At 35.1% G+C, this 22,358-nt stretch overlaps 2 protein-coding genes across 5 annotated transcripts; one reads left to right on the forward strand and one right to left on the reverse strand.

Annotated features, from left to right (window-relative positions):
* Window positions 1–561: 561 nt before the first annotated feature.
* Window positions 562–10,023, reverse strand: LOC115983595 (serine/threonine-protein kinase GRIK1-like). Of its 4 annotated transcripts, XM_031106330.1 has the most exons (14): window positions 9,372–10,023; window positions 8,969–9,156; window positions 8,367–8,742; window positions 7,685–7,759; window positions 7,533–7,577; window positions 7,127–7,201; window positions 5,629–5,716; window positions 5,374–5,498; window positions 4,769–4,864; window positions 1,750–1,816; window positions 1,532–1,647; window positions 1,346–1,424; window positions 978–1,161; window positions 562–863 (listed from the first exon to the last, which is right to left on the reverse strand). In XM_031106330.1, exons 3-13 carry the CDS (start codon window positions 8,676–8,678, stop codon window positions 1,001–1,003), a joined length of 1,239 nt encoding a protein of 412 aa, XP_030962190.1. In that variant the 5' UTR covers window positions 8,679–8,742; window positions 8,969–9,156; window positions 9,372–10,023; the 3' UTR covers window positions 562–863; window positions 978–1,000. The 4 variants fall into 4 exon arrangements, with proteins under 4 accessions (XP_030962190.1, XP_030962197.1, XP_030962178.1 ...); XM_031106337.1 differs by having other exon boundaries at window positions 562–1,161; window positions 8,969–9,039; XM_031106318.1 differs by having other exon boundaries at window positions 562–1,161.
* Window positions 10,024–17,198: 7,175 nt separating this feature from the next.
* Window positions 17,199–21,673, forward strand: LOC115983617 (probable pyridoxal 5'-phosphate synthase subunit PDX2). The gene is made up of 7 exons (XM_031106348.1): window positions 17,199–17,413; window positions 17,528–17,655; window positions 18,223–18,310; window positions 18,459–18,532; window positions 19,725–19,913; window positions 21,151–21,248; window positions 21,327–21,673. Exons 1-7 carry the CDS (start codon window positions 17,359–17,361, stop codon window positions 21,460–21,462), a joined length of 768 nt encoding a protein of 255 aa, XP_030962208.1. The 5' UTR covers window positions 17,199–17,358; the 3' UTR covers window positions 21,463–21,673.
* The last annotated feature ends 685 nt before the right edge of the window (window positions 21,674–22,358 follow it).

A 22,358-nucleotide genomic window follows, 5' to 3' on the forward strand; every position in this document is an offset into this window, starting at 1 on the left:
TGTGTCTCTGGTCGTCCAAACTATCAGGCAAGGAGCTAAGAAGTAATAGTGCTTGTATTTCATCATCTGGCTCTAACTTCATCAGATCCAAATATACCCCAAGTAAAATCACTCAAATTTTGGGAATAAACTTTCCCTCCTTAAATTTTAAATTTACAGGCAAAAATAATATTTTGAGCAGTCATCCTCTCATAGAGACTCCATTTTCCCCCAGAGAGTGCTTACATTACTGACCAATATTCATGCATGAGGTAAATTCATTCAAAATCATTATATTTCCTATAGTGTCTCCTGTACAGAAGCCCAAACAGATGAGATCAGAGTGGCACTCACTTTGGTTAACCAATAACTGTCTCATGTGATGAACATGTACATATCTCTCCTCTCATAGTGTGAAAGCTTCACACAACTGTGAAGTCCACACATTATAAAAAGAATGACCCATATATCCAATACATTAGATACCTTCCCCTAGTTGATGTATTCCTCGTATTGGCAGATACGTTGGCAGATATGTTAAGGTACCGATTTTCACTTGCTGGGATTCAAAGGAGTCAAATGTAGAACCAACCAAAGGAAATAGAGTACTAGTATTTTGTTTCAATCAAACAGTGAACTCAAAAATAATAATTTAGATGCAGTTGACCTGGTACGAGTACAACACAAGTTTCTCTACAAATCATCACTTGATTCCCAATTTACTAGTACTGAATATATCTATTGTCATAATTCAAAACTCAAAAATCCTAACCAACTCAATGCCTTTCTTTTTGGACTGGTTCATCCTTGAGCGTGATGGGCCTCATATTTCTTCTACTCCAGATAACTTTTCCTAGAATTCTCCCTAATCATGATTTGCCTCCCTTGCCAATCAGATTGATGCATCCCAAAAATAAATTAATAAAACAAAGAAAAACATATTGATGGATCAAAAAAAAAAAAAAAAAGAGGCAAAAGAAAAAGAAAATACACGCTACCCTTTTAACTGTACAAAAGTTAGTCAGTTTGGGTTATGTAAAGTATCTTCATTGCTCCCATCAGATTCTTCCTTTGGCAGGTTCTTACGCTTGCACCAACATAAATACTGAGGAACTGGCCCATCTTCACCAATAACCCAAGTATGCTCTGCAACAGCCGCCAATGTCAATCTCTCGTTTGGTTCTGCAAAAAACATTGAAAAAGTTCAAATTTGAGGACAGCCCAAGGATACAAAGGTGAACATCCATTGACAGGCATAAACCCACAAAACAGATTACAAAGACATGGGAAAACTCTTGAAGAAAATCAGTGGCTCTAAGGGTTTGGTTGGAAATGACAATGTTCATAATGAATTGATTATACTGACCTTTGCATAGAAGTCCCTCTAGCAAGTTCCTCAGTTGTGGGTTCATATCATTCGGGAGAAATAATGGGTTGTTAACAATCTGGATAAGGAAAAACACGTCCATTTAGACAATCTAACAGAACAGAGGGCTGCAAGAGGAGAAATTAGAGGAATTGACCAGAAAAATAACAGCAGCAAATTTAACACCTTGTCATATGTATCCTGCAGTGTTTCACCCAGAAACGGATACTGACCCAATATCATACAGTACAAAGTAACTCCCACAGCCCAGGTGTCAGCAGCTTTGCCATGATAGGTTAGACCTGTCAATCAGAGGGAAAATCCAATGACATTGTGAATACATCCCACTTTCATTAATTTCAGTGTCACTAAAGTATATTTCTAGCTAGAGAGAGAAAACTAACCAAGACAGCACTCAGGAGCAGTGAAAACAGGAGTCCCAGGGGATCGACGGAGCACATCATTATCATCCTGCAAATAAAGCCAGTACCCCACAACATAATTAGATGCCTTCTCAATTTCATTTATGTGATTAAATATATTATATTACCAGAATAACGTAGTTTAAAGTAAAGCATAACTGCTTCCATAGTGGAAAACAAGTCAATTGTTATTGCAATTATGTGAAATGGAAAAATGTATGCCAATCAAATAGATACAACTCAACAAAACTAACTTAGAGCTCAACTAATTGGGTTCAACAATAGTTCCCAAACCAATTGAAGTTGGCTACGTACATCAATCTAATCTAAAAGTCTCATCTTTTTTTGCACCTGCTAACTACATCTCTTCTTTTTTTTCTTTCATTTTTTTTTCAACCTTCACTAAACCATTTTCACTTGGATCGACTCACTCTTCCTCAAGGGCACAAATATATGTCTTCACTACTCATGCAAACCATTGGAGCACATCCTGTCTTTGCTCATATAACATTCATCCACCATTTTTTTATTTGTAAATTACACATGCATCCAATAGATCTTGAATCCATGACCTCACCCTATAGTTGAGCTAGAGCTCATTGGCATAATATTCATCCACCATAACATCCTCTTAGCTACTTCCATAAAACCCAGAAGCCTTGGTGGCAAGTGGCGACAGTCACATTCCTTGACATCCAAATAGTCTATATGCTATAGCATCTGATGAGAGTGGGTTTTCCTCACCAAGCAATTAAAAGGTCATACCTAGTGCACAAAGTTTCTACTTTTACAGGGTCTGGAAGGTGATTGGTACGCAACCTTAACCCCCCACCCCCCTTTTTTTTTTTGGAGAGACCTACTCCCAAACTCAGATCCATGATCTGTCACTCTTAGTGGAAAGCACTCATCATCACACTAAGGCTTGACCTCTTCACCAAGCAAATATTGCCATTTAAGAACAGAAAAATATCTCTCAGCCAGTCATTTTGGCAAAAGTTGGCAGCTTAAGCTCCATCCTATGCCATTTTGAAGTATGTAAGTAGGAATAGAATGTGTTTTACTTGTTTATAATCCATGCTTGGTAGTACAGGCTACCAATTTCTATGACGGATCCAGAAACAAAATACAAATAGCCGGCACAACTGGAACATCCAACCTCATGACCTCTGTTTGTGCCAAGACTCACTGCGCACATTGCAGTTCTAAGTTTAAACTCTACAGCCAAGAAACCAAAGATCCTGCTTCATGAAATCTTTTACTCTTTTATTAATAATTTCATTCCATCTCAACATCCAATCCCATGACTATATTCCACAGACAGTTCATTTTTGAAACCAGGTTTTGGACAATTTTGAGAACAAAATTTAACCTAAATTTTCAAATTTAAAAGAAAAGAAAAAAAAGAACAACCACACCATATAGAAAAATTGTGCTACTCTTTCCAACTACTTTACTTCTGACATTGTACTTCATGTTGTGTTAATGTCTGTACAAAGGTTGCAATCTATTTAATAGTTGTATCATGAAAGTTGCAATGCAAATTTTGAAACTGGAAGTAGTCAATTTTCCAGTATCGCTCTAGATAATCTAAAATAAGTGCAACCACCATCTTATTATATAAAATGAGTGGTGAGTTGGCCTTAAATTTGAATAGCTTTTCAGTCTGAAACAGTGTTGTTAAAAGCGCGCTTAAGCGCAAAGTGCAGAGCCTCGGGGCTTTTTCCCTCTAAAGTGAAGTGCCCTCACAAAAGCGCGCTTTTTTGAGCTTTTAGTAAAAAAAATTTAAAAAAATTCTGATTTGATTTCTAGCCATTATATCTAAATATGTTTAATATAAGCCATTGATTTAATATATAAAAACTAATAGTGTGGTGTGCTACCATACACCTAAGCCTATCTCTTTAGATATTTTTGAACTTTTAACCACAACCACACAAACAAACGCTAAATCAGACACTCACAAAGATAACATTACTTAACATTCTAGTACTTTTTACCCTTTGCCTTCTTGGTTCTATACTTCTATTTTGATTCAACCATGTTTTGTAATCAGGGCCATCAAATATTAAAGCACAAAAGAATTACATAAATGTTATATAAATTATATAAAATGTTTTATTGTAATTTATATGATTAATTGATCACTTGATTGCTGTATTGATCATTAATAATTTTTTTTTAAATGTGCGCTTCACATCGATCAGGCACGCGCTTGTGCTTTGCTCTTAGGCTCTAGGTGGCCTTTGCGCTTAAGTGTGCTCAGCGCTTTTAACAACACTGGTCTGAAATATGAAAAATAACTCAAATTTTATGAAATAAGGGATATTGATGATCCAAGATACGTCAAGGTTGCCAAATGCTATAAACCCATATCTACCTGTCAACCAAAAAGAACTCCTCAATGTGTTTAAGAACCATCACTGATTTCAATTGGAGAAGAAGTGATGTAAAACATGATTGGGGGCTTAGACTCTACCATTAGAAGACTTTTAAATGTTCTGCAATTTTCAAAATGATTTGATTTTGATTTCCTTATTTTTGGAGTTCAAGAGGTTTTATTAGAAACAATAAAATAACAAGAGTCCTAGTAGGATACTATATAGGTTAGGCTCATTTAAATAAATTTATTTATTAAATGGCGAATAAGGATTGTAGAACCTATAAATTGGCTGCAAGTACTATAACGAATTAATTATATAATTTTTTATCGGTAAAATTTCCATGAGTTTTTTTTTCCCCTTCTTCTAGTAGACTCTAGAACCCTTTTGGACATGGGGGTTTATTGCATGCACTACATCAAAAGGTATTCTTCAACTAATGATATGTTCACCCATTCTTTTTTGACAAAAGAGCATACGCATGCACAAATCCTTGACACAAATTTCACATTCCACCTTCATGCATATTACTAAAAAATAATATCAGAGCATATTGTCACCAGTTTTATTCTTGCCATTCAATGAAGTAATGTGAATGAAATAAAGGTGAAGCAATTTGATACCTCGAACACCTGGCTGACACTGAAATCCCCTATCTTCACCGTACCACCACGAGAAACCAAGAGATTATCAGGTTTGATATCACCATGTACAATATTCTGCATTTTCAAAGGAAAGACAAAAAGGATTACTATAACATTGAAGGCAATCAACTAATATGTAAACTAAAGAGGCAATACACACTAATCATCCAAAAAAGAAATGCTGTAACCCAGAAACACAAACCCTTTTACAAAAGCTTGATCAATACTTTAAATTCTTATAGTGCAAAGAATGATTTTAGGATTTGAAAATTAAGAAAATATCAATGGATGGTAGAAGCAACTTGCTCTAGTCCATTACAAAAAGAAGAAGAAAAAAAGGATATCATGCATTTGCAAGAACTAGAAGACTCTGCAGACAAATTTTATACAGAAATCACTGATCTTAGTCCAAGCAATTATTGGACTCATGCCATAAACATTGTTGAAATAATTCCATAAGACGATAAAATATAACAAAAACCCAAACTAGCTCGTATGAAATCAAACCAGAATATCTAGGCAAAAAGGTGATAAATCATCCAACTATCAAAGTCAAATTGAAAAGCAGACTTTCAAGATCATACATGAGCATGGAGATACATAAGCCCCGAAACTACATCTCGTAAATATTTTCTTGCTTTGGTTTCTCCCAAGCCACCTGGTGGACCCGAACCCTCACAAACCCATTTTCCCTCCACGAATTCAAGAACTGAACAAAAGAAAATCACTTAAAATCAAGCATAATCTAATGTATCAATTTTCAAATATTCATATCTTTGTGAAAGTATTGCAAAATATAGCACATTTTGAAGTGAAAGTAGAGAAAGCTGTAAACATACCCATGTAGAAGTGATCTGTGTTTGGGTCATCAATCACCTCAATGAGATTAACAATATTAGGATGATCCAACATTTTCATTATTAGAACCTGTAAGGAAAAAAAGAGAGTACTACTATTGAGGATAAGAGTAATGCTTAAAGATGAAACAACTAAATGAGCTACTGCAATCAACCATTGATAAGCAACCACAGACCCCCCCCCCTCCCCCCGGCGGGTTGGGAGGGAAACAGATATAACAAGACATTATTATGCTCTTCTAAAAATACTTGTTGAACATTTGCTTGTACTCGAAAATACTTCACACTGTTGGAGGTATAACTAGAAGAAGCATCAAGAACCTTAAGCAGTGCAAGATATAGAAATTTTGCATGAGGTATGAGAACAATGATCCAGAAAACCCTTTTTTTTATAGGTCGCAAGTAGCATCCCCCTCCCCCTGGTGGGAGGGAAACAGATATAACAAAGCACTATTATGCTCTTCTAAAATTACTTGTTGAGCATTTGCTTGTAATCGAAAATACTTCACACTGTTGGAGATATCATAACTAGAAGAAGCATCAAGAACCTTAAGCAGTGTAAGATATAGAAATTTTGAGGTTAGAGGATATTATAGTTCCTTCTACCCTCCTACTCTTGTTTCCTTCCCATGGAGAATGATATGGCAATCGACGGTTCCTCCAAGGGTGGCTTTCTTTTCTTGGTCTGCTTCCTTAGGTAAGATCTTAACAACAAACAACCTTTGTAAAAGACGTGTGTTAGTGCTTGACTGGTGCTATATGTGTAAGAGATGTGGGGAGTCGGTGGATCATCTTCTACTTCATTGCCCCATAGCTTGGGAGTTGTGGTCTATGGTTTTCTGCTTGTTTGGTATTCAATGGGTTATGCCTCATAATGTTCTTGGGTTGTTTGAGGCTTGGCAAGGGAAGTTTGCGCAACATCATCACATTGATGTTTGGAGATTAGTGTCTCATTGCTTAATGTGGTGCATTTGGCGTGAAAGGAATGCGAGGAGCTTTGAGGATTGTGAACGCTCTTTGTTAGAGATTAAGTCTTTTTTCTTGCACACTCTCTTTGAATGGAGTGTGGTCTTTTCTCATTTTTCTTGTTCTTCTTTTCCTATTTTTCTTGATTGTTGTACTTTGGTCTCTTGAATTGTGCCCCCATAGTACATCCCCAATGTACTCGGCTTGGCACTTTTTCTATTATTAATAATATCCTTACGTTACTTATAAAAAAAAAAGATATAGAAATTTTGCATGAGGTATGAGAACAATGATCCAGCAAACCCTTTTTTCTTTATAAGTCAGAAGTAGCATCCCCCCCCCCCCCAAAAAAAAAAAAAAAAACCTAAAGAAATGTAAAAATAATTGTAACAATAAACAATAATGTAACAGTAGTGAGGAATAACTGAGAGCAGCTGGAAAGTTGAAAAAATAAATAAACAAAATTTTCAATACAAACTATACTAAATAACAAAATAAGACAGTAAGCAGATACCTCACGAAGCACATCAGTCATAGCAGTCTCTGATGGTGCAACTCGCTGCTTTAACAAATGAGACTTATGAAAGGCCTGCCATTCAAAAAGTAAGCCCATAAAGTTTTGAAATAAAGCATCTGTTTAGCATGAACTTGTAAATTATCCACAAAGTGCCAGAGATTTTATTATTTACAAATCTAGAGTAACTAAATAAAAAATACAGAACTAGCATCACTCAGAGCCGCCTCCTATATCTTAAATTTCAGAATGGGTAACAAATATAATGATATGAATGGAGAAATAGACTAGCCCAAACAATTTCCTTAATCCAAATAACCAGAATAAATCACTCAACACGACCCTTTTTTTGAACATAACATGCACACCACTCCTTTAAGCCAAAAAGAAAAAGAAAAAAGAATACCTTAATTGCATAATGCTTTCCATCTACAGTGCTTCGATATAAAACCTGTTCCACACGCAAGGAGAAATACTAAATAAAGAACAGGAAAAATGCTAAAGAAATAACTGCTATAAGCAAGAGTTACAAAACAATGTCATCAAGATTATTCTTACCACTTTCCCATAGCTACCAGCTCCAATCTTATACTCACGAACGTACTCATTGACCCTTTTATTGCCATTCTCATCCTGAAAATGCATTATAAAAAATTTAATAAGAAACATTGATGCAAGTGAAAATGTAGAATGGAGAAACTATTCTGCATATAGAGAATAATGAAAACACATAAGCACCTACATGAGCCCTTGCACATCCATCCAAGAATAAGATGTACTAAACTACTAACATACATAACCTTTGTCAGTATATTAGCCTCAATCTGCAGTTTGATTGCATTATACTGAGAGAGAAAAGAAGAGCTTCTAATGTACATGAATGTCACAATTAATGCCATGACAATAAAACATACAAAGCCTAAAAATGACGGTATATAGTTATTATTAGTTAAAATCCTAGTGGGAAACTGTTAGAACATAGCTGACACATTCGTAATGAAATACCGCTGCATGCCTGAATCTCTAGGAAGTAATAAAAAGCACAATAAAATTTTCAAAAACACCGCTGATTCAGAAAGCATACATCTTTATGCAACAAAGTAACATCATGTTGCAACCTATGGTCAACCACATTGCATTTCTATGCAATAAGTGTCAAATAGCAATAGGTTAGTCGATGCATGTAACTTGAATGATTGTCAAAAATCAATTGGCATGCAAGTAATACCAGGATTTATACCTCTGTGCGAACAACTTGATGAGTTTCCTTGACAGGAAATTGCCTGCAAACCATTCCACTTTGTTCTCTAAGCCTTAAAATCTCTTCAGAACATTTGGTGCGACTGTGCAACTCAGCATCATCTCCATGATTGGTATCAGTAACATCACCATTGTATGAACAATCATCATCTTCTATCTCATCATCCAACAACAACTCCTGTGAATGGTTATTATTGTAGGCAGAAGGCGGTCTCGGTTGTGGTCTGGGCCTTCTACTAAAACCAAAGCAGCCGCAGCAACCCATCATTCTAGCTATACTCTTACTCAACATGAGAAACTTGAATCTTGAAGTGGTTAACTATATATCACCAACCAAAGAAATTTATCCCCACCACCTGTAAAAAAAGACATACCCCTAAAATGAACAAACCAAAAAAATTCCATAACCCACTTCCAAAAAAAAGCTACTTTTCATCTTGAGGTAGGTTTCAAAGCACAAATTTTGTCAAATTAAGCAAAACCCAAATTGGGTCTACTAGAATTTGTTCATATCACATCATATATAAGCCAAAACCAAATAAGATACACATAGTTGGAACTTAGAGAGCAATGAATACAAACCTGATTTTTACAGAAGAAGGAAAGGGCTCCAAGCCCAAATCAACTTGGCTATTGCAACGGATGCCATTCAGCTAAATGAAAGAAAGAGCTTGTATTATCGAGATTTTCCCATTTGGGATTCAAAGACAGCATCTTGATCGCTCCAGCTTATTATAACAACAAAATGCAGGCTCAAACTAGACCCAGCCCTACCCAACAAGAAGTTGACCTTTTCAATTACTATTATTATAAACCCAAAAAAAATAATAATAAATTAAAGACGATATTAAAACCAAATCACATCAAATCAACACAATTCGATAAAAAAAGATAAAATTTTTACATACAATTGTCAGACACGAAATAAATACTACGAAAAATTGAGCATATCTGAACAGTACAAAATCATATTCCTACACGCTACCTTATTGTTCGGCTTGAAAGTGACTTCTTTTTTGACAAAAGGTAATCAAGAACCAAAATTTTCCACCAAATAACGACTTTCGGGAGCTAAAATTCAACCCCAGTTAATTAATTTACTATGGAAAAAGAAAACCCTAATTTGGATAACCGAAATGGGGGAACAAAGAACAAGATTCTAGATTTCGTGCAAATGGGGGCTCTACACGAGAAACCCTAAAGTCAGATGGGAATTTTTTTTTTTTTTTTTTTTGGGGGCTTTTGATTTTTTGGAGCTAGAATTCGGAGGTGGTGATCTGAGAGTGAGTTAAAAGTGGAAGGGGTTTTGGGACATTTGAAAAGTTTTTGGAGTGAGAGGGATGTGTTAGCAAATTTGGAGATTGATTTGGGTTTATATTATATTACGATATATATATAGTGTGTGAGGGACAAACAGAAATAGAAAAATACTAGGACGATGCGTGTCCGAAGAAAGGGCAGCGAGAAGTGGGAAGGGCAAATGAAAAGTAAGGTATAGAGAATAAACAGGTAGAGTCAGGTATAAAGGGGAAGTTATTTTAGTTTTGGAGGTTTAAGTTCTAGAGTGTTTGTATTTGGTGAGATAAGAGGTTAGATTTGGACATGTGGGAGACAGCAGCGGCCAGTGTTGAGGAGAGAGGATAGTTTTGCATGTTGCAACCCTCACTACATAATAATAGTTAGGTCAGGTGTGTTTGGACGGTAACCTGATGGCTTGGTTCTTCATTTGCAATTTTAGTTAAAGATAGATAATGAAGGATGGCTAGCTAGCTAATGTTTAGGGTATAGCTGATTTGGTTCCCCTGCTCAGCAAGCTTGGTCCCAACCGATAGGTAGCTATTATGTAGGGCCACTCTCAAGGTCTGTTTGGATAGAACTTATTTTGTTAAAATTGAAAACTGAGAACACTATAGCAAAATAATTTTTAAATGTGTGAATAGTATCGTGGGACCCATTTTTAATAAAAAAATTGCTGAAAAGTGAGATTTGTGAGTCTCGTGCACTGTTCACGGGACCCGCTAATATGCTGAAAAGGGTTGAAAAGTCAAATAGTGCGTCTACTGTTCATGAACAGTAGCCGCACTATCTCCTTAAACGCATGCCAAAAAAAAGAAAAGGGAAAACGCAAAACTCAAAACGCCAACACTGTTTCCAAACCCCACCTCAATTAGGGATGCCACATTCGATCACCCTTTCCGACCATTTTTTATTTATTTACTGTATGTGTACACTACCATTTTGAGTGACCATTGTAGTTTGCTAGGTTTTTCCCCCTTTATTCCCCCCAAGGTAATAGGGGTTTGATGAGAAATATAAATGGATAGAAATAATGGCAACATTGAACCCCTTAGCTTCATGAATTAGTGGGGTATTTATGGAGGCGAATTGGAGATGTCTAAGGTGAATTCCCATTAGACAAAGAGGTCCTTACGACTTTGTATCCTTTTAGCTACTTAGTGGATGAGATGTGTAACTAAGGTAACTTTTCCAAAAATGATAAATTGGATGTCACTTTCTGGCCGATAGTATTTAATGCTCAACCCATTAGGCTCTTGCAAACAGCTTGATGCACTATCTCCCTTCAACCCTTTTGAGCGAAATGCGGCAAAAGGAAGGAAAATCCATGGGCCGACCCCATCATCTCCACCCCGTAGGAACTACGAAATCACCCCAAGGACGCCTTTGGCATCCAGGGGTCGCGGACCGACCATAGAACCCTGTTCAATAAGTGGAACGCATTAGCTGTCCGTTCTAAGGTTGGGCAGTAAGGGTCGGAGAAGGGCAATCACTCATTCTTAAAACCAGCATTCTTAAGACTAAAGAGCCGGGAGGAAAGGGGGGGGGGGCTTTCCGTTCCTGGTTCTCTTGTAGCTGGATCCTCTGGAACCACAAAATGTTGATTAGTGACAGCAAGATGCCGTTAAAGGTTCTTGGAGAAGCCTTTCCTAGCTTTTTAGAGAAGACTCATTGCCTAAATGGCAATAGTGTTCGACCTACGATCTGACTGAGCTAGTATAATTCAACAAGGCCTGCTTGCTTCTTTTCTCATCATGCCTTGGTCGTCATTTAGAAGTTCAAACAAGAGTCATCCTTGAATTCTGGGTAATCCTTTTCCCCTCCATGTTTGTTCACACTTCATTCGTTTTACTATAAAGTTTTTTTCTTCTTCGACCCACCATCCCTAGAGCATCCACAATGATCTTAAATATATATTTAATTATTCAAATAAAGAGTTATTAGATTATGAGTGGAAGTAGTGGGATAAAACACTATTTGAAATTGTCTAAAATTTAGTCTCGCACTTTTCTAACCATTTTTCTTCTACATTAAATACATATTTAGGAGTCTAACATTGTGAATCTATCTTTCAAGTGTTCACCACTTGAATATTGTTTTTAAAAATTATGTTTTCTCTCAATTTTGAAATTCTCTACGAGTCTATTTGGTTGGAAGGTTGGAAAAATAGGAGAATAAAAAATTGAGAAGAGATAGAAAAGTCGAGTATAGAAGAGATTTAGTTTTCTCTCATATGTGTTTAGTTGGAAGGATGAAAAAGTAGAGAGACGGAAAAATCATTTGTTTGGTTGAAAAGGAAAATGAGAGAATTGAAAATGAAGTTAATATAAATTTACAATTATGTTCCTATTACATTAAACAAATTTTTTTAATAGTATATGAATAATTCCTTTTTCATTATTATTATATAAGATAAAAAATAATGTTATCAATTATATATATATATATATTAAGCAGCAAAGTATCTGAGTCTCCTTTTAAAAAAAATTAGAAATAAAAAAGAACCAAAAATAAAAAAATAAAATAGCTTTGATTAAAAAAATGTAAATAACGACGTACGTTCCAACAAGTGGCAACAACAAGGACAAACAATGAAAATAACAAATTAAGACAAGCAAGAAAAAGGCACCATGCAACATTAATAACAAATGGGGTACTCATATAATTTCACACTTTACATATTCTTCTTTCTTGTTTTCTCTCAGATTTGGGAATATTGATTTTTGGTGGGACAGGGGAGAAAACACCTGAGCACCACCAAATTTTACCTTTTTTTCTCTCTCTACCAAACAACCAAAAATTACTTTTTCTCTCTTCCATTTTTTATCATCCTAAAATTCACTCCATCCAAACACACTCTAAGGGTGACTGTAATTAGTACCCAATATCCTGTACAAATTGAGAGATTCTAGTAGCCTCCCATTAATAAAAAATTATAGTTTGTGAGATTTGTGGTTCAAAAGATTTGCAAAATTGTAGCATAGAGCCTTTTAGGACAAGTAATCAAAGATGTGACTTGAGAAATAAGTTTTCTTTAGATATGTAAACCAACTATCCAATGTGATCATGTGAAATCACTTTCATCAACGGCAATTTTTTCTAACATTATTAAATTGAAGAAATATCTTGAATTTTATGAGTTGCAAGAATCTAAGAATAGTTTTGTAGTGGATAGAAATATTAAAATGTAATGACTATTTGTTTTGTTTTTGGCTTTTGATGATATTGAAGTTAGACGTGTAAATTTGAGATTTATGACTGAGGTTTTTTGTTTTCTTCAAAAATTTAAGTATGTGTTTTTTCTTTTAAAATTTGTTTGGTAACTATGTTGCTTATGATTTTTAATGAGGTTGAAGTGAAATATATATAAATCTAAGATTTATAAATTTGAATTTGTGCATTTTTTTTAAAATTTCACTCAATAAGTTAGATTTGTGTTTTTGGTATTTTGAGTAAATTTTATGGAATTTTGTTGTAATCTATAACTCATCTGAGGTATGATTGTTCACTTGATGGTCGAATACTAAAGGTTTTGTTTGATCTATCGGACGACATCATGTGAGAGAGTTTATCATTTGACAGGATTGGATTGAGTAACAAATTGACTCCAAACTTGAATTAACTTGACCCATGAGTATATTTGGCAATAGAACTCATATATGTGAGGCTCGCGTGTTATAAGAGAGAGGGTGCGTATCCTCTCAACTACTCGGTGGATGAGACGTGTAACTAGGCAACTTTCTCAAAAAAAAAAAAAAAAAAAATTAGATAACCCCTTTTTGACTAATAGTATTTATCTTCTCATAAAAAACTAATATTATTTAATGCTCAACCCATTAGTGGGCCAATCATTAAATGTTGATTAGTGATAGGAAGATGTCATCAGAGGTTCTTAGAGAAGCCTTTTCTAACGTCCTAAAGAAGACTCATCACCTAAATGGCTGGAGTGTCTGATCTAAGATTTGACCAAACTAGCATAATCTAGCAAGGCCCGTTTGTTTATTTTCTCATCCTACCTTGGTTGTCATCTAAAAGTTCAAAAATGAGTCATCCTCAAACTCTGGGTAATCCTTGGCCCCTCCATGTTCGTTCACACTTCATTCATTTTACTATATAAGGTTTTCCCCCTTCAACCCACCATTCTTAGAGCATCCACATAGATCTTAAATATATATTTAATTATTAAAATAAAATACTGTCTCATAGGAGTTATTAGATAAGTGGAAGTAATGGGATAAGCCACTTTTTTAAATGGTCTAAAATTAAGTCCCCCACTTTTTAAAATTGTCTAGAATTAAGTCCCTGTAGACATCGTATTTTGTACCCTTTACAATTTGGACCTCCATTCTCTAATGATGCTCGAACTCTAAGACCTAAGGCCAATTTAGAGCCCAATTAGATGTTAAATTGACTTGAGGAGTGTTAAAATGGAAAATATAAACTTTTAAATGTGCAAAAATTTATTTTTAGAAAATTAAATGACCAAAGTGGCCCTCAGCTTGCGTACGCGAGCTAAAGTATGTGTATGCAGCTAGGGTTTCAAAAGCATATGAAAGGCAAGTTTTTTGCAATAATGGTTGAAATTTGGAATGAATCCCACATCGTATGGGAGCCGTTCCAAACCTTTTTTTTTTTTTTTTTAATAACTATAAAAAGCCTTACATGGTACATTTTCAACATACACATAAATCCCACAAAAAAAACTTAAGATTCACTAGAAAATAGTGAATCAAAAGGGAATTTTTCACAAAACACCCTCAAGTCTTTTTTTTATTTTTATTGGGACCTTTTCTGGTCCCAATCCTTTGAGTTTAAGATTACTAATCATTATTTTATTGAATTATAATAGATTTGACTAAGGGAATAGTAAAAAATCAAGCTTAGGAGCTTTTGCTTTAAGGTATTCTTTTGAACTTTTCTTTTTCTTTTCTGCCTTTAATCTGTTTCTTTGTTTAGTTTATGTTTATACATGTTTGTCTAGGTTATTTTTAGGTTTTCTTCATATTTTTAAGCATGTTAGGTTGCTAGATTTACGTTTTTCTATTTTGTTTGGCTTCTGCTCTATTTTTGTGTTAATTAGGTTTTTTGGGTAAGGATCTGTGTACGCTTGATTAGCCTGCGCACGCAGGTTGAACTCATGTGTACGCAGACCTGTTCTAGCATGCGTGATGCCGTTACTTAGAAACCCTAATTTTTGTTTGTTTTGTTTCTACTTTCACATGTTTGTTCTGTGTAATCTCTTTTTCATTTATTTTAAGCCCTATAATTGCTTGTCCGTCTTTTTAACATGTTTGTTTGTTATCACATGTTTAGATTAGGGTTTTATGCTTGTTTCTTGCTTCGATGCCATGAACATGCACTCACATGCCCATTCATGATGCCATAGATGCTGAGGTGCTGCGAGGTAAGTAAGGTAAGTCATGCATTCGTATGAACATGCATGTTGATTGTTTAATCCTCCCTTGATATATGTGTATGAAGTTGATGCCTTGTTTTGATTCGTGATTTGATATGCTTGCTGCCATGCTTGGTTTGCTGCTTTGCCTTGAGATGTATGATAGGATGTTCACATGTTAGATGTATGCTGTGGTTTCTTATTTGTGTTTGGGTTTGACTCTCTTTTGCTTTAGTTTGATGTATTGGGATGAATGATGCCATGTTGTATGTTAGATGCATGTTAGCGTGCTTGTGAGTTAGGATACAAGTGTTGAATTGGTTTTTAATAAGGTTAAGACATAAGACATAATGATGGGAGGCCAACCTTAGGGTTGGGCGATCTTGGGTGCCTAACACCTTCCCAAGAACATACTTAAACTCCGAACCCATACTCTGGTAGTAAGACCAAAGGTCCTTCCTTGAAAAGATGCTATATTTATGGTTCCTAGACTATATAACTAGGTGGCAACTCCGACACGTCTTGCCCTTGCGCCCACAGTTCCCCACCTTTCTAACCATTTTTCTTTAATATTAAATACATATTTAGGAGACTAACATTGTGTTTGCCACTTGAATATTGTTTTCTTTTAAAAGGTTCTCTAAAATTTGAAATTCTCTAAAGGTGATTTTTTTTTTTTTTTTTTTTTTCTGAGCGATAAAGGTGATTGTTATTAGTACCTAATATCTTGTGGGGGTACAACTAATTGAGAGATTCTAGTAGCTTCCCTGAACAAAAAAATGATGGTTTATTAGATTTGTGGTTCAAAAGATTTGTAAAATTGTAGCATAGAGCCTTATAAGACAAGTAATCAAATATGTGACATGAGGAGTAAGCTTTCTTAAGATACGGAAAACCAATTATCCAAAGTTAGTGAAGTCACTTTCATTAAGAACAATTTTTCCTAAAATTGTTAAATTGAAGAAATATCTTGAACTTTATGAGTTGCAAGAATCTATGAAAGTTATGCTATCTATTGGCAAGAGTAGGAAGCTACAATCCCATCATGGAATCACGAAAAAATAGTGAGCTTTCCTCATTTTGAAGAGGAGACAAGATGGGGATGGGCACCATTGATCTGACCTCATCTCATTGCCATCCTTATTCATGGGTTTTAAACTTGTCCAGCTTGACTTCAACAAGAGCTATGAGCCTTTTTAATTTTATCTTGATGACTTTGATAGTTTTGTAGTAGATTGAAATATTGAAACATAATGAATATTTGTTTTGTTTTTGCCTTTTGATGATATTGAAGTTAGACTTGTGTAAAATTGAGAATTATAAATGGTTTTTTTGTTTTACTCAAAAAAGTAAGTACTTAAAAAAAAAAAAAAAGTTCGGTAACCATGTTGCTTATGATTTTTAATGAGGTTGAAGTGAAATATGTATAAATCTAGGAGTTATAAATATGAATCTGTGCATTTTTTTTATAATTTAACACAATAAGTTAGATTCGTGTTTTTGGTCATTGGAGTAAGTTCTATAGAATTTTGCTGTAATTCGACGATAACTCATCCAAGCCATGATTGTTCACCCAATGGTCGAATACTAAAGGTTTATTTATTTATTTTTTTTATCTCTCAAACGATATTATGCGAGAGAGTTTCTCATCTGACGGGATTTAATTGAGTAACGAATTGACTCTAAACTTGAATCAACTTGACCCATAAGTATATTTGGCAATAGAACTCATGTGAGTGAGACCGATGTATTATAAGAGAGAAGGTGCATATCTTTTATGCTTAAGATACTCTCTAAATGGTGTGAGTGACTTGGCCAAGAGCTTGGTAACCTGCTTTCATTTATAATAGGGAGAATTGTGGTTGAAGCAATGTTTATTGTCCATTACACACTGTTTATATTATACACAATTCACTTTTTAAACTGTAATTGTGTCTTGAAGTCACGATTTGAGTTAAAAAAATGGTTTATGTGTTTGTTGTGTACAACATTATAGTTTGAATTGAATTCCTCCTCCCCATTGTCTTTTCAATCATTAAAAAAATGAGTAATAAGAAAGTTACTTGGACCCGCTGGTGGCATGAAACCATAATGTAATAGGTGAAAATTAAAAGCTAACATAAAATAAGCGAAGGTGGAGGGAAAGTGGCCAGTGGAAACTAAACGAGTAACGAGGAGCGCCATATGAAACAAGAGGCCCGCTAGTGGTTTACGTCTCTCTCTCTCTCTCTCTCTGAATTTGTTTCGTTCGCAGATTCACTCAGCCAAATCTTTCGCGAACATGGCCCTCGTTGGCGTTCTCGCCCTTCAGGGATCTTTCAACGAACACATCGCAGGCACATCTTCTATCTCTCTCTCTCTCTCTCTCTCTCTCTCTCTCACACACACACATACTTCACATACTGTTTTGTGTGCGCGCTCAATCTCTGTGTCTTTGTTTATGGTCTCAGCGCTGAGAAGGCTAGGAGTCAAAGGCGTGGAGATAAGGAAGCCAGCGCAGCTTGACAGCGTAGCCTCCCTTATCATCCCTGGTGGAGAGAGCACCACCATGGCTAAGCTCGCTGAGTACCACAACCTGGTCCTCTCTCTCACTGTCTACATTTTTATTTTCAAAAAATGTTTCTTGCTAAAGTACAATCAAACAACGCTAAAAATTCAATTGGGTAGCTAATCATATAGACCCTCTTGCTAATTTGCTCCAAGATTTTTACTTTCTGACAAGTTAGCGTGATATGTAACTATATACCATGCTAGAGTTTGAAATTTTCTTCTTTTTAATCTCAAGAATGATGCTTAACGTTGATTAGGAGAGAAAAGAACTTATTTTAATGTACCATGTGATTCCTTGAACTTGGTTGTTGTTGTTCATTAAATTTTTCTATTGACAAGGTTTGTTTTTCAGACCCCAAATTATTTAAAATGCTGGGCTTTGGAGTACTTAAACTTTATATATTTTTCATGTTCTATTGGTTTGAAATAAATGCTAGTTATAATGAACTTGTCTAAAGTTTTCTATTTGACAAGGTTTTGTTTTTTCAGACCCCAAATTATTTAAAATGCAGGGCTTTTGCGCAATTTATATATATGTTCTTAATTTTCTTCAGAACCAATGTAGCTAATTTATTAATTTTGAATTTATTCGTAGTTTCCTGCATTGCGTGAATTTGTTAAAATGGGGAAGCCTGTTTGGGGGACCTGTGCAGGGCTTATCTTCTTAGCAAACAAAGCTGTAGGTGGGTTTTCCATCCTTTGTTCTGTTTTGCATTGGGTTTACTTTAATGCTTTTTTTTTATTTTATTTTTTTAAACCTCGATTTGTCCTTAAAGAAATAGAAGCACCCGAAACTTGTTTATACATTAAGTGGTTGGCATATCTTTTCAGGGCAAAAAACAGGTGGGCAGGAGCTAGTTGGTGGCCTGGATTGTACTGTGCATAGGAATTTCTTTGGTAGTCAGGTAACTCTCTGCAATCTTATTTCTCAAATGCATTATGTTTAATTCAGATAGTTATGCAACAAAGGCTAAAGCTGTTGGGGTTTGTAGAGTAATGGTCTGGAAATCTGATATAATATGATGAGACATACTTAAGCATGTTTGGATATGATGAGGAGTACTTAAGTATGTTTGAGCATCTTGTAGTAATTCAATTAATTTGTTTTCCATAGCATCTCATGTCACAAATCTGTCATTATGGAGCCATTCAAAAACTTGGGATTTATATCCTAAAAATGATTGTAGGATCAGGTCTTAGGATCTCATGAAACATTTCAATTTTAACCCTATATATTTTTTTGAAATATCTTTATTAGTTCTTTTGTTTTGAAGGTTTTGTATAAAAATTATATGTAAAGTCCTTTAAATCTTCTAATGTGTTCTAGTAGTCTAGTAGCATAGGGTTAATTCTATAGAATATTTGTTAAAAGAAAATGTGTGTGTTTGGGGGGAGTAATGCTGGCTGGTTTCAATTAATTAGAAGCTGTCCTGTTCAGTATTTGAGTTTGAAGAGTTCATGTTGTCTAAGAAGGTATGGACTGAAGTAGATAAAAACTGCTAAAGTTATTTGGTTATGTTCAGAGTTCTTTGTTTGCCATATTTGGTTGAAAAGAGATTAACTGAACTTTCTCTGTTTGATACAAGGATGGGCAGAGCATTGAAAGAGCTACCTTGTTTATTGCTAGGTGCAGATTTTCTAGTAATGTTTTTGCATTGAAGTAATGATTTATGAAGTCTTTTCATGGAGTGTGGGGTTAAATTCCTTAAGTTATGTATTTTTTGTATTGAGTATATGTAGTTTGCTTTCTTGATGAACAGAATAAAATATATAAGGCATTCATACTCATTTGGCTGGAAAAGCCTCGTCTTTATTATTTTACTCACCTAGAAATTTCTTAGATAAATATTGATTTATCATGTATGGAGTTACTCCCGTCCCTCTGGCCCTGGTAGGCGGCCAAAAAAAAGGGAAGAGGAAAATGCATGAAGTTTATGGCACACAAGTTTGGATCTTCCCTTTTATGAAAAGTCCTGCTGTTGAGGGATTGACTTCTTTAAAATTTTATATAGTGATATGTGTGTCAATTTATTGTCAATATCCACTTATGGGGTTTCTCAAATGTCTTTGTTATCTAAAAAATTCATGCGTATATAGATTCAAAGCTTTGAGGGAGAGCTTGCAGTACCGGAGCTTGCATCCAAGGAAGGTGGTCCTGAGACATTTCCTGGAGTTTTCATTCGTGCTCCTGCAATCCTTGAAGTAGGTCCAGAAGTTCACGTGCTGGCTGATTATCCCGTCCCATCTGACGTCTTGGATTCAAATTCTACTATTGAATCGCCAGAGGTTTGTTATATGCTCATTGCTGTAATGATCTATTGATTCAATACTTTAACAGAAAAATTTAATCTGCTACTTAACATATAAACAATAGAGTATTTTATTTGTCTTCTCCAAAATATGGTTGACCATGTTGCTATTTAAATGCAATGTAAAAGATATGCATGCATCAGTACAATTATCATATCACACAACAAAGAGTACAATCTGTTCTAATTAGTGGATGGACTATTCTATCATTTGTAGATAGAGGAAGTGAGATTAGCAGAGATGGCTTATAGAACTCATATTAGATCCTGAAACCATGATTTAACCTCTATGGCACTGGTATAGCATCATATTTTGGGTCTTATAAAGGTTATATAGATAGAGAACAGACTATCTTGTGAACTAGCAATCTGATAGTGAGCATTTTTTCAATATTTACAATTTTATTCTTGATGTGCCTTACAATGATTGCTTTCTTTATGAGACAAGGACGTCTTTGTAATGTTGCACTTGTGCCTTTTATCTCTTATGATCTATATTAGCCTTTAGATAATGTAAAAATGGAACCACCACGTCCACTGTAGTACAAGTTATTATGATTTTATGGGTGGAAAGGAGGTAAAGAAAAAAAAAACGGCAGCTAGTGCTTCCCTTTGTCTCCACTTCTAAGAGGATAAGGAAAATCCCATTTTGGTTGAGCCTTCTCCCATGGGGTTTTAGAGCTTTAGAGGGCTTGCCTCTGTGCCTAAGAGCTGCCACATGAACTAGCAAGCCACAATTTCATTTGCTAGATTACTACTCCATCATTTCTTTCTTCACAAGAGCTGCTGTAAAAACCAAACTGTGTCAAAGTCATTTCTTGTTATAATTTTTTTTTTTTCAAAATTGAAGACAGTAAGTTTCTGATAGTGTTTATGCACAGGAGCCATACTAGACACTGCCCTAGAGACATTGTGAGGATGACTAACTGTGATAACTGACTTCTGTCATCAATGACTTCCCTAGCGTATATTTTGAAGATATGCTGGAGTCTTTGGTGAGGGGTGCAATAAATGCAGCTATTTAGCTTGAAAAAAGAAAAAGAAAAAAAAAGAGCCAACGCAGGAACTTGTTAGTGTGTGCATGTGTGTGTGTGTATATATATATATGGGTTAAATAGTGATCATAATATGCCATACACAATATCACTGGAATGGTTAAAATGGAAGCGATTTTATCAATTAGTTATTTACTTATACATTGTTCAATATTTCAGGAGAAAATTCAGTCTGAAAAGAAAGTGATTGTAGCTGTAAGACAGGGAAACTTGTTAGGGACTGCCTTCCATCCTGAATTGACAGCAGATACTCGATGGTATATGTATTTTGACTATTTTCCATTGCTTAAATATTTTTATAATATTATACCAGGTCTAAGCATTTGCTTCTGCAGGCATAGTTACTTTTTGAAGATGGCAAATGATGTTGCAGAAGGGGCCTCAACTAGCATTATTGCTGTTGGAGTGGATTTAGGTTTAAACAATCAGCCTAGGAATGACCTTCCTATATATAGGAGCATTGAGAACTAAAAATCCTCTTTTCCACATTTCTTTTTCTAAATTATTTTTCTTTCTATTATGTAGTTTTCGCATCCTTGTAGAACTGTTATATCTTTTAAAGGTCATATACATTGAGCTAGCATTCTTTAAATTTTGTGATTTTGATTAAAGGCAGACTCTCAGTCACATGGTGTATATATAATTTGAAATAACTATATTTAGTCATTCACTTCTTGTTAAATGGCAATGAACATATGTTTGCAAACCAATAATGTGGTGTTTACCATCAATGTTAAATTAGGATATAATGCTCGTTTTGTCTGTCCAACTAGGCCAGAAATTTTTGAAGTTATCAGAGTACTGATGTTTTGAAATTTCACTGATATAGATTAGAGAAATGACACCATTCAAGTTTCCATTATATTTGATTATCAATTGCGTGGACGTGTACTCTATATATAATTTGATGCAGTGCTTTATTCATTGGTTGCAAGTGGCTGCCAACCATGTTGCAGCCAATTGGTGATGCAATGCAGCCTAGGTGCATTGTTGCTGGGGGCTGTGTGCGCCAGCAAGTGCAGCCAATAACTGTTAGGCTCTTTGTAACTCAGCTAATAAGTGCCAACAATAACATTTTTTCTGCCAAGAGGCTTCTAGCTCAACTGCCAAGAACGAGTAGAATATAATTGTGCACGACAATGTCATTACTTACAGAAGTAAATAACTAGTCTGGTTGTTGGGCTTCCGGTGCCGTTTCCTCAAAATCCAGATGCATGCAGCATATAGGTTTATTTGGTCAACTCCAGTAGGTTTAAAGTTTAAACACAATATATAGATTTATCTCTAGCAGACTGCACTTTGTTTTGATCATCTCAACGGACAACGATGGCTGTATAATGACATTATGCCAGATGGCTATAATTATG

The sequence above is a fragment of the Quercus lobata genome, chromosome 1 (genome assembly GCF_001633185.2).
Source record: "Quercus lobata isolate SW786 chromosome 1, ValleyOak3.0 Primary Assembly, whole genome shotgun sequence".
NCBI classification, from domain to species: domain Eukaryota; kingdom Viridiplantae; phylum Streptophyta; class Magnoliopsida; order Fagales; family Fagaceae; genus Quercus; species Quercus lobata.